Source organism: Triturus cristatus, chromosome 1_1 (genome assembly GCF_964204655.1).
Source record: "Triturus cristatus chromosome 1_1, aTriCri1.1, whole genome shotgun sequence".
NCBI lineage: Eukaryota > Metazoa > Chordata > Amphibia > Caudata > Salamandridae > Triturus > Triturus cristatus.
In genome coordinates this window covers 225,103,972-225,116,140 of record NC_140579.1, presented here as the reverse complement: position 1 = coordinate 225,116,140, position 12,169 = coordinate 225,103,972, and the positions used below count along the sequence as shown (strand labels likewise).

The window sequence follows — 12,169 nt, the reverse complement described above, 5'->3', positions numbered from 1 at the left end:
TGTCCTGCAGTGTCATGGCCGTCTCCGTCAGCATAATGTCAGGAAACAGGAAAAGAGCGAAACAACTCACTATTCTACCATCTTTTTATAATGAAATTAATGATAAAATGTAGCAAAAGTCAGTTTTAGGCACTTCTGATTGGTTGGTTAAGATCGTCCGTTTCGGTTTCCCAAAGTCTATGATGTCACACTGTCAGACATGATCCATCCGGTTTTGCTAAGATTGTCCATTGTTAAAGCTCTTGGCAGTAGTCCAGGCACGACCTTGTCAGTGGTACAGGCTGTGTGGGTCATCTTGAGGCCACTTGTTCTGGAGCCTGGAGCATGCGCATTTAGTCGGAAACCTCGTGGAATGGTAGCTGTTTCGTCGTGTCCATTGGTCGGCCATTTTATCATAGGCCAAATTGGTCAACTTAAGCAAAACAAACACAAAAAGTAATTAAACATGGAAATAACTAATAAAATGTTTAACCCTCACTAATTCCCTTATGTGTGTGTAATTATCTAGCATATTGGCGACATTTAAAGCGTTTATACTCACCCAATGATGTCATCTGGTGCAATTTACAATTGCATCACAAAGGCAACATATACCATGTAATATTCTATTGTTAGTATGCATACGTATATTAGTTTACAAATTATTTTAGCAATGCAAATCCCACGTGTAATTCATACATTAGTAGGGGTGATTAGGTAGCAAACAAACACATTAATACTTATTATAATTAATAGATTATTCTAATTAGTATGAACATGCAGAATGGGGGGGTATACAACATTTTTGTTTTACCCACTCCATCACAGACTGTTCACACCTCTTTGTGTCTTTTTTGTGAGTGCTCCAGCCTGGATGCACACCACTGCTGCAAGTTCAGACGAGGTCTGTACCTCTACTCTGCAAATCCATATAAAATACTACAGATGCTTCAGTTTATCAGAACTACTCTGATTAAAGCAAAAAAAAAACCATTAAGCTGACTGAATTGTTAGTTTGACCGATTCCTCACTGAAAAGTGTATTTGTAAAGGTAAAAACTTGTAGGTGTTTTTTATCCAGCTGTCCCCTGGAGGACTTCTGGAAGGGAATTTGAGTGCTATGGGTGCGAGAAGGCTTAATTAGGAGTCAAATCAGCAGCCACTTTCTTTTCAGAATACGCTGCACCTTCAAGTGATTGTTTAGTACTGACCTGCAGGTCTGTTTCTCTTTCCAAGGGGCCATCAGGATCCCCACCGTCTCTTTCTCAGAAGACAAACTGAACCTGACTGCCATGGAGGAGTTCAACACATACATCAAAAAAGGTACTAATGCTGTGAGGCCTTTGGTCTGTCTTTTCTATGAGGGGCGGTGGCATTACAGGGTTCAGACTGACTTTTATGGTCGGAGGAGCCATAACCACCTTAATGCATACTTTGATGAGGGTGTACTGACTGCTACGGGGCAGGTGCATAAGCATAACATCAAGAACACACACTGACTCCACTGTGGGGGTGCATAGCTTGGTACATGCTGGTTTTCCGTGTGTCAGGAGAGGTGCAGTGTATGATTGAAACAGCCTGCACCGGTGCTTACCTTTATTAATACAGACTTTGACTGTAGCCGGAGATGTAGGTAACATCAGAAAAGCAGTGTTGGAATTGCATAGCTTGATAAGTGCAGACTTTGCAGCTGGAAACGTGGGTAACATCAGTGAAGCAGCATAGGAGGTGCAACTTTAAATTGTGGATAACCTTAATTGAATTAACACAGAAGACTTCTAAATGCGCTTAGTTCGATAACGTCTTTTATCTTAGAGTTTCTGAACGTTTAAATTTGTTTTAAACCGAAGTGTCTCTATAGCCATAATTAACTCGCTCTATTTTTCTTGCAGTTTTCCCTGAATTGTTTACCTGCAGCTTCATTCAGCATGAGATAATTGCAGGATACAGCCACCTCTTTACCATTCAAGGTTCGGACCTCCAACTTGAACCTTACATGATGCTGGCCCACTCTGACGTGGTGCCCGCATCTGACGAGGGCTGGAATTATCCACCCTTCGCAGCCAAGGAAGTTGATGGCTTTATCTATGGGCGAGGAACACTGGATGACAAAGGCTCGGCTATTGTACGTATTGAGAGCCACCACAAGGCTGCCTCATGAGAAATAGATGATCTTCAAAACTCCCCGTGATTTATGTGTACCCACAATGAACACATTGCTTTATTTCATTGCTTCAGTCTATTCTCAATAACCTTGAAATATTTTCTGCCCTTTTTCTGTAGTACCAACTCTGCCATCCTGTACTCTTCCCTTCTTAAGTAGTTGCAAATTCCCTGCAGTAATGGGCAGGGCCAGAACAAGCTGTTGAAAAGAAAAACATTAAGGGCTTTTGTGGTGCTCTGCCTAAACATATTTCTACGTTACCAGGCCCTGCCTCAAAGTTTGCATCCACAACCCCTTTCGGCCATCTCTTTTTTAAGGTCGAGCCTGGGAAGCACATGCGCTGCTCTGCGGCATGCTGTACAGGAGTATGGAATAGAAGCCCCACCCACTCTACACCCATATTTCTCATGGGCTTGTGTCATTGTCCTTTGTAAATGCTGGCTTCTGATTCGCTAATAGGCTTGTTAGCCCCTCCTTAGTACCGCATTGTCTTCATTTGTAACCTCCAGTGAGGACTGGCCCTTTTACTTCGGTTGTTACATGGTATGTCTTTTTTAGTCTGTACGCACTATTTTCTTTAATGAGTTTCTCCTACTGCAGGCACAACATGCTTTCCTGCAACATTCGCGTGCTTTCACTTTTGGAGCAGCCCGGGCTAATGGCAGCTGCTTCTTAGAATAGGTCTCACATTTACAAGAGTTAGAGCTGTTAGCACTGTAAATGACAGTGCCTTTTATTCATTTGTTAATTAGCAAAACAGATCCATAAAAGGCATCATCATTTACAAAGCCTTCAAAGTTGGAAAGATTGATTCTAACCCTGTACTCCATCTGGGTTGGTAAATAGCTATTGATACTGGTATGATCATTGCTTCTCATATCCCAGTGCCCTCTACCTCTCGTTGAGAACCCAGCTTGTGGCCTTCCCTTATCAAATGACCCGTTCATTCCTCACAGGGTTCTAAAACTATCATTAAAGGGTGATTCTGCTTCTGTAATGGCTATAACAGGATCAGATTAGTCTGGGATCAACCAGGCTACGAAAGCAAGATCTCCATAGAAAAACAAATACGCCTTTGCATAAATATTCGTCCTTTAGTGACTGAGCCAGACTCCTCTCAGGGTCAAGGTGCAAAACCTTCATAATGAACTATCCACAATTGACTACACCTACAGTTGATTCTTGCAGATGATCACAAAGGCTCAGAGGGTTATATTCTATATTTAAATTTGATGTGGATGTGCGGAACACTACATGAGCCTGCCTCAATACAGAGCTTCCGTTTATAAGCACACAAAATAAAAGCTAAAATACAAAAGAGGATTTAAAAAAAACATACCTGTATTATTAGTAGTAAGTCCTTTACCGTTCCCATACAGGAAAAAAAATCTGGGACAGGCTCCTTAGTACTGAAAATTGTTGTTTAGCCCATGATACCTATTCATTCTAAATCTAAAGCCATATGTCTAATTCAGAAGGCAAACTAAGGTCATACCCTTCTAATTAATGTCCATAACCTTCAGTGACTTTTCAGTTTCCAGGAAAGGAAGAGGACTCTGTTTCCACAATTCTCCCTGGTCACAAGAGTTGCCCACCTCATCAGGCTTTAGGATCTCCCGAAATTCATTCTTACTTTCCAGTGCAGAGACAATTGATTATATGTGTTCACTACAATACAGCCCTACTTTTTCAGTCCTTTTTATCAGTAGTTTCTCTTCGTTCTACAAGGAAGGTGGATATCGCCACAGTGTCAGGAGATAGTGATTCTATTTTCAATGCGCTAGATACTGGCTATGACTTGTCAGTGAATACTGTTGATGGAGTAATTAAATTCCTAAGTCGGAGGCTTTTCTGGAAGTTTTAGCCTTGGGGTATCCAGTGCTGGTCCTTGTGTACCACAGGTATGGCAGAATTCCAGGGTAACCAATTACTATCAGTGGTTCTCCTTTGGTTCACTCTATGCAAAATAGATTGTGGATATTCTGGAAATCTGGCATACAGGCAGCCCACGTGGACCAAGGAGGAACATCACTTTACTTGCAGAACCCATATACAATAGGATTTAGCTTCTTTAAGCAGCCCGTCCATTAGAGTCTTGAGGGCCCCACCACCTGAAAACCTCATTTGAGGACTGATGATGTGCTACAACCAATGAGAAGACAGACCAGCATTTCAGGAAAAGCAGGTAAGAGTGCAGACTTCTTGTTTTACAATTGTTAGCAAGCTAGGAAGTGACTGAGTAAGAAGCTGACACAAAGACCAACCTTCTTTAAGTAATATGGAGTTGTTAAGCTCTGTTAATGGCTCCCATGCACCTGTAGGCAGTCACAGGTAGCTTTCCATGTTCTTGAGGGGGCAAGAGAGTGACAGGAAGCACACTCCTCTTCATTTTACAGCCTCATTAACATTTCTTAGGGGGGTAAACCCCCCCCTCAATTTTTTCAACAAAATACTTTTGTGAATTAAAGTGTATGTTCTGTATCGATTTAGGACAATTACATTTTGTGTAGCGTGATAAATGTACGTGTTTTGTGCAAGCTTAAAAATGCCCCAAGATTTTTATGGGTGTTGAATAGGTACTTCGTCTTGCTGGCAGACTGACGTCCAGGGATGCTACAATTATTTACCTATAATGCCATCACTTGGATTTTATTTTTACTAGTTGCACTTCTTACTTAGCTGAGTTATCTACACCTTCCTAAATTATCTGTTTCAATGTGATCTATACAAAAAAATCTTGAGAGTTGCAAAATACTGCAGTTTACTCACAACCATACTACAAATGTGTAGCAGCTGTTGAATCCTGTTACCGAACTTCCTGTACTTAGGGTCTCACCTCTAGCCAATAGTAGAAGGAAGTGGATGGGCTGGACTTAGTAGCAGACCTGCAGATTTCCTATGTCTTTCCTAGACGAGTGTGAGAAAGTGCTATCTTTCTTGCATGGTATACCCCCACTTTTTGCTGAATTGCTGAATGTACTTTGACTGAGTGTTCCCTGAACTCCTGCCAATCAGGTACCCAGGGCCTATGTTCCTTCCCTAAAACAAAACAAACCCAAATTGGCAAACCCTGGCCACATGTCAGCCCCTGGTAAATGGTACCCTAGGTACCCAGGGCCTTGTGATCAGGGAAGGCCTCTAAGGGCTGCAGCACTCCTTGTGCCACCCTTAGAGGCCCTGTACCCTTACACACACACACTGCCTTTGCAGGTTGAGTGTTTGGGTGCAAGACAAAAACAAAGTCGACATGACACACATCCCTGTGTGCCATGCCCATCACCTACACTGCCATGGCATACATCAGCCACCCCTCTAGCTGGGTGCCTTATGCCAATGGTGTGGGCAGTGCTGCCATTTAAGAGTACATGGTGCTGAGAGCTCGTCAAACACGAGCTCCACAGCACCATCATGGCAACACTAAAGACTGAGAAGTTTGGTATCAAACTTCTCAGCACATTAAACCCACACTGATGCCAGTGTGGGATTTAATGTACCCAGCACCCCAGAGGGCATCTTAGAGGTGCCCCCTTAAACCTAACCTACAATCCACGTCTGCTCTGAGGCTGCCTAGGCTGCCACCCAGCAGACATGTTGCTGGACCCCTGGGTAGGAGAGCCCCTGCTCTCCTGGGCCTGCAACAATGCACATCCTGGGCGAGGTGCTAAATCTCCTCCCCAGGATGGGCAGGGGGAAGCTTCAAAGGCACGCCGCCTCTGTGAGCTTCCCCAGGCCACTGCAACACCCCACTCTGGCGGGAATCTTTGTCCGGAAACCCCAAATAAGGACAGGGGATGTGCCAGCCTGCCAACCCCACCCCTCAGGTGGGGGAGGCGAGGTGAAGCACATCTCCGGGCTCTCGCCATCTTGAAGATGGTGAGCCCTACCCTATCAGGACTAGGCTACTGCCCCCCTCCCACAGGAGAGAGGCAGGATAGGGGGTGTACCCACCCCAGGACAGGGACCCATTGGTCCCTGCCCTTCACCTACCTGTAACGCCCCTAAATCTAGTATTTAGGGGCACCCTGAACCTTCCTTTCCCAGATTCCAGATTCAAAACTACAAAGAGCAAGAAGAAAGAAGACCTGCCCTGCAGCTGCTAAAAAGAGGAAGACACCAACTGCTTTGGCCCCAGCCCTACCGGCCTGTCGACCCTCGCTCCTGCTCCAACCCGGCATCTCTTGTGGCCAGCAACCTCATCCAACCCCGGAGGACCTGGCTACCTTTTGGCTCTAAGCCCCTGGGACTCCCATGAGTAGAGGCTCTACTCAAACCCTATCTCTAATCCCTGGCAGCAGCCCGGAACCGCGAACTCAGCACACTCTGCCCCAGCCAAGCCTTGACAGTGCCGGAGTGAACAAAGACCCAGAGGACGACCCCACGGCGACTGTGACCCCGAGTCCAGCACCCAAGGACCTCCCTCGACACTCCTGAAGAAGCCTGCAGCCTCAGAACAAGGTGCCCTCCCACCGCGATCAACAGAGGGTAAGATTTCCCGACACCAAAAGGCACCCCTGCAAGCGGCGCCCCGCGGCCCCCTGTGCCCAATCCCGGGGTACCTACCTATCCTCCAACTACCCAACTTACCTCTCGAAGTGGTGGTGGCACCTGAAGAGTCCTCGTCCCCGAGCTTGCAGTCTTTTTCTAAACTGGAGATTTCCCATTGAAATCAATTGAGCGCCCGAAGGCTCAAAAGCACTCTGCACCCAGCCGCCCGAATGGCCCTGGCAGTGAAAACTCTACACCTACCTACTTCCCCACTTGCCCTGTGTAAGTGACCAGGAGCCCAGCTCCCACAGCCGCGTGGCTTGCCAGTCAGCAGCCACCAACCAAGGCCCCCCTATCCCTCATAGGATAACATTGGGCCTAACTCTCTCTGCACCCGGCCGCCCTAGAGTCGCTGAGGGTGAACCAACTGTACCTACCTGACCCTGGGGGACCCCTGAGTCTATGCCCAGAACCTCAACTCTGCCAGTCGAGTACTTACCCTGAAACCGATAACTCTATTTTCCTCATAGGGTAACATTGACCGGCTTTTTCCTGAAATTTCTTCTTAGTGTGGACTTTTCAAATCTTAAAATATTCACCAAAAATCAGCCGAGTAACGAAAACGAAATTACTCACCTGCTCTTAGGTGAGCTCCCAGTGCTGGATCTTGGTGCCCAGCACTGACTCTGAAAAATACTCTACTTACCCGTGACCCAATTTTCTTCCATAGGAAATCATTGACTGTTTTTCTGTGAAATTTCTTCTAAGTGTCGATTTCTGCATTCTTTAAATATTCTTCAAAAATCGTATAATATCTGAAAACGTAATTACTTACCTGTTTTGGATAAAGGTCCCAGTACTGAATCTAGGCACCCAGTACTGGATTACAAAAGTAACGAGAACATACTGTACCTGCAACTTGAATTTTCTTCCATAGGGAATCATTGACTGTTTTCTTTTAAATATTTTCTGTGTCAACTTTTAAAATAGCTAAATATTGTTTAAAAATCATTACAGTAATTAAGTCGACTTTCATCACTTGATTCTGAGTACTGACCCAGGACTGAATCTAGGATCCAGTCCTGGAATTTCAAAAGTAATCTAAAAAGTAATCTGTTGCTCAATGCATTGTTGTGTTTAAAATAGAGTTGCCTATTGCAACCACTTGTAACTGTTTACAAAAGTATTTTTATGAAACATCTCATTCTGAGAAAGTATATTTTAAATCCCAGTGTTGGTTCTAAAATAAAACAAGCATATATTTTTTTATATATAAACCATTGGCCTAGAGTTCAGTTATTGAGGGTGTGAGACCATTTGCTGACTGAGTGTGTACAACAAATGCTTTACACTGTCCTCTGATACTGCCTTACTGCTCGATCAAGCTACCACTTTAGAGAGTAAGGTTATATCTAACTTTAACCTCTGTCAAACCCTGGGGGACTGTGGACTCTGTACACCCTGTACCTATTAAGGAACAGTATATACAGAGACACTTTCTCACAACGAGGAGTAGGCCAGGGCCATGTATAACTGAGTTTAGAAGGACGCTCGCCTTTTGAGGTCAAGTCAAGGGTGACAATAACAGGCTAATTTATCTCTGTACATTAAGATAATCCTGCACACATCTGAAGAGTGCAAAGTGACCTCGGTGGTAGAGGAGAGGTCATTTTCAATTAACAGGTTCCCTTTGAAATTTGTAATGTCTTGGAAACGCACCCTAATCCAAGCCAAAAGCCCCATGCAATCGAGAAACAGTCGTATATGTGAGTCGTCCTGCACAGAGACCCCTTCTCCCCTTGTTGCCTAGCCAACATAACCAGTTTTAATAAGCATTTCAAGGCATATCTGTTGTAAGGATCATTTATTTGAAGGGCCTACTCTACAGTACAGTCAGCACCAAATGAAGTTCATTTCCAGAATAAAAAAGCATTCAGGAATATAGCGGAAACCCCCACAAATGCCACTTCCGTCCTCCCCCCTAAACCTTGAAAAATTGCAGTTGAACCTGCAGACCTGTAAGGGCTAACCTCAGTTGAACACCCTTCCTCTAAACACTACAACACCAGGTTTCTCTCACAGCTTCAGGGTAGATCCCCCTTATCCTGAGGTCAACTCCGAATGTATGCCTAGTGACAATTAAATGACCCAGGTAGAACCTTGTACCGCTGAAGTTAAGCTGTTGAGGAATCATTGCCTCCTTCTTCTAGGCCTTTAGGTACAGTTTTCTAACTGTCTCCCTTGGGAAAGGATGCAAGGGTCTCCTACATCCCTTGGAGCTGCTGTAGCAAGTGGATTAACAACGTTCTTTTTCAAGAAGGGACCATTCATTTGGGGACTGATGATGCACCACAGCCACCTCCACCTAAAAGAGCCAAGGTTGACACTGATTGGTAAGTGCAGGAATGCAGGGTAAAGGGAGGCCTATGAAAGAACATGGCAAGGAAAAGCATGGGGGTGGAAGATACGCTCCAGTACACAAGAGGAGAGTTAATCTTTGCATCCAACTAAGTATTGACATGCTGTGAAGGTCGGCAATATTTGATGTGGACCCATCCGCTAAGCACTCCTCATCAAGGTTGTCCTCAAGAGCAAGGGAAGGGGGAGGCATCCTAGTCGACGATTAAAAAAGTAGACCAAAGCCATTGCCTTTCAGTTACTTGTTTTTCCACCTTGTCATGTTTCACATAGTAAAAAATAACAGTAAAAGAAATTTAAAAAATTCAATATTGTTGTGTTTATTTCAAATTTTTACACATTTAGTCTTTTGCCCAAGTCCTCGTTTTCTTATATGGGAATCTTGTTCTTTTGCTGCAATATGCTTGACACTCCATACCTCTCTGATCGCCGCCCTGTGCCGCCTTCTCAAGGGTCGACTGTAAGATATCTTCCACCCCCATGCTTCTCCTTGGCATTTTCTTCCATAGGCCTCCCTTTACCCTGCATGCCTCCACTTACCCATGACTCAATTCTCCATGTTGTGCAGCCCCATTCTAACTCTTACTACACCTTCTGGTCACTGTGCACCTCCAAGCCCCGTGCATTGTTGTGTGCTCCCTCCTGTACCTTCCACGCTAATATGTCACATCTTATACCTGCACTCCCAGTTGCTTCAGACTATTACCTATCCACTTTCCATTGCTCCCTCCCATGGGCTCCTTGAAGCACCTTGCTTCTGTAGTAAGGACTCCCTTAATACGTACATACATTGTTAAGTTAGCATAACCGCGTTAGATGTTAGAAAGCCATCTTGCTGCTTTTGCACACGACACTGCATCTACATGTTATTGCTTAAACAAACTGCTGACTCGCGCTTTGCCTCACACGAAAGCAATCTGTTGTTACCATCCCGAGCTCTGCGCAGCGACCTTGGTCTGTACATGGTGTAACAAACAGTCTGGGTTGTTAGACAATGCATGTTTTCCACTCTAGGTTGATCGACCCACTATTTAGCCATAACACACAGACAGCTGCGAATACCTGAAAGTTGGTGCTTTTAATATTGCAGACATCATGTTTAATATTCAGACCGAAGACGAGCCTTCCTGCGAGAAGACTCCTGATGCTCCTGTGATGTGATTTCACTAAGCTGATCTTTGAGGTATGGGGTCCCCTATTCAAGCCTAAGAGACCTTCTATTAGCATCATAATAATATTAGCTTCTTAGTAAAGGGAAGGTGGTAGTATCCACTGTCATTAGAACATGATCACTCCTTTTATATTCTATGGTATTGTAACGATGCTGATGGTTTTAATTATAATCATTTGTCTGCTTGTATTAGCCAAAGTACTGCATCTGAGGACACGTGGTCTATAAAAATAAACACTTTTTATTTTCACCGTGTCTCCGTTTATTTTTGTTGTGGACTGATGTGAGAATAATATACGAACAGGTATTTCCGATTCCCACCATTCCTGAGAGTACACTGAGTAGCTTGTTCTGGGTTGTCTTTTCATTGGGATCGCCGAGCCAAATCTCGGATAACGAATGGGACACTTATGCTAGCCGGATACTGGGTTCTGGGTTCTGAGGTGAGTTTCTGGTACACCACAATTCACTGAGGTCCTGGGGTTCTACGCATAGTTCTGTGTATAAGCAGAATCCCTGCAACACTTCTGTTCTCTGACCTCTCAATGCTCTTTCCTAAGTCATTCACTCCCTTATCCTCTCTTATGTTCAATGCATTGTCACGTTGGCCTTGCCACGTGAATATCCCTCTATGCTGTAGTGCTTTACTTGATACATGTTGTGTCCCCTACTTAGGGCATTTTGCAGGCTCTGGAGTTCCTACTGAAGATAAAGTTCAGACCGCGGAGATCCTTCTACGTGGGTATCGGGCACGATGAAGAGGTAGAGAACCTCATCCACATTTTTGGTGGCTCTGCCTTTCTGCTTCCACCACCTTTTTGGATCCTTTTTGCCTCATTTCATCTGAAACTGTCTTGTGATCTGTAGCTCTAGAGACCACTCACTTAAACCCCTCCAGATGTCTTTGTTTTGCCCTTGTCACTTTGTTCTTGTTATCTATGTGCAGTACCCTCTTAGCTCCTTTTTGCTTTTTAACAAAATCCTGTTTTTTAAATTTCTCTCTGCCATTCCATGTCGCTAATTATCACGTTCGTTCTCTCTCACTCCCTCATTCTTTCAGTTTTTGTCACCCTGTAATTCTGCTTGTCTGTCCCGCACTCTCAATTTTCTGATTCGGTCCCTTTCTGAATTTCCACCCCTATATCCTCCTTATGTCTGTTGTTACCTTTGCTTCTTTTCCTAGTGAATACCTATCTTTCTTTCTTACTCCACTTCATGCTTAGCATTCTCCCCACCCTTTTTTGCTGCTCTTGCAGGCCAGCAAACAATTTAATAACGTTAAATAGACAAAATGTAGCTGTGGTTGCAACGGTATCACAAATGATTTCATGTTCACTATTTCTTACCTTGCCATGTAAATCTAACCACCTCCTTTATTCAGTTCATGTTTTGTAGGTTGACCTTGTGGTTTCCTCCACAGTTTCTTCCCTAAGATTTTTGCTACTTCTTATAATCTATTCTTTGACTGCCCATAGGTGTCTGGATATAAAGGTGCTCTACAAATAGCTGCCAGGCTGGAAGCTCGAGGTGTTCGTCTGTCCTTCTTGACGGATGAGCGCCTTGGCATCTTGGATGGGGTGATCCAAGGAATGAACCGTCCCATAGCGCTGTAAGTAACTGCAAGTCACTGTAATCTGGTGCAGTGTCACATCCACCATTTGCATCCAGCGACCTCCTAAACAACCTTTCTAAGTTACTGAATCAGTATCTCTTAACCCACTCGGCTGCTGCCATCATTTATACACTAAGGATTTAAAAGAAAGTTTAATCTGTTTTGGCTGTTTCATGCACAATGAACTTAGATTCTGCTTTCCCATTTTCACCCTGAACAAACGAAGACAGATGTGGTCTCTATAATGTTCAAGTGCTCTGGGTTGCTGTGGCCATGGTCTATGGGAAGGGTAAAAAAGTTAAAAACTAAGGAACTGCAAGGAAGAGGGATTTTCTGCATGT

At 44.3% G+C, this 12,169-nt stretch overlaps 1 protein-coding gene across 1 annotated transcript in view; it reads left to right on the top strand.

Annotated features, from left to right (window-relative positions):
* The first annotated feature begins 1,219 nt into the window (after positions 1-1,219).
* Positions 1,220-12,169, top strand: part of LOC146870028 (N-fatty-acyl-amino acid synthase/hydrolase PM20D1-like) — a 54,446-nt gene continuing 43,496 nt past the window's right edge. Inside the window, exons 1-4 of the mRNA XM_085640899.1 lie at positions 1,220-1,301; positions 1,871-2,103; positions 10,892-10,978; positions 11,692-11,825. Coding sequence (XP_085497025.1) covers positions 1,271-1,301; positions 1,871-2,103; positions 10,892-10,978; positions 11,692-11,825 — 485 coding nt within the window. The 5' untranslated portion in view covers positions 1,220-1,270. The remainder of the gene's footprint in view (positions 1,302-1,870; positions 2,104-10,891; positions 10,979-11,691; positions 11,826-12,169) is intronic.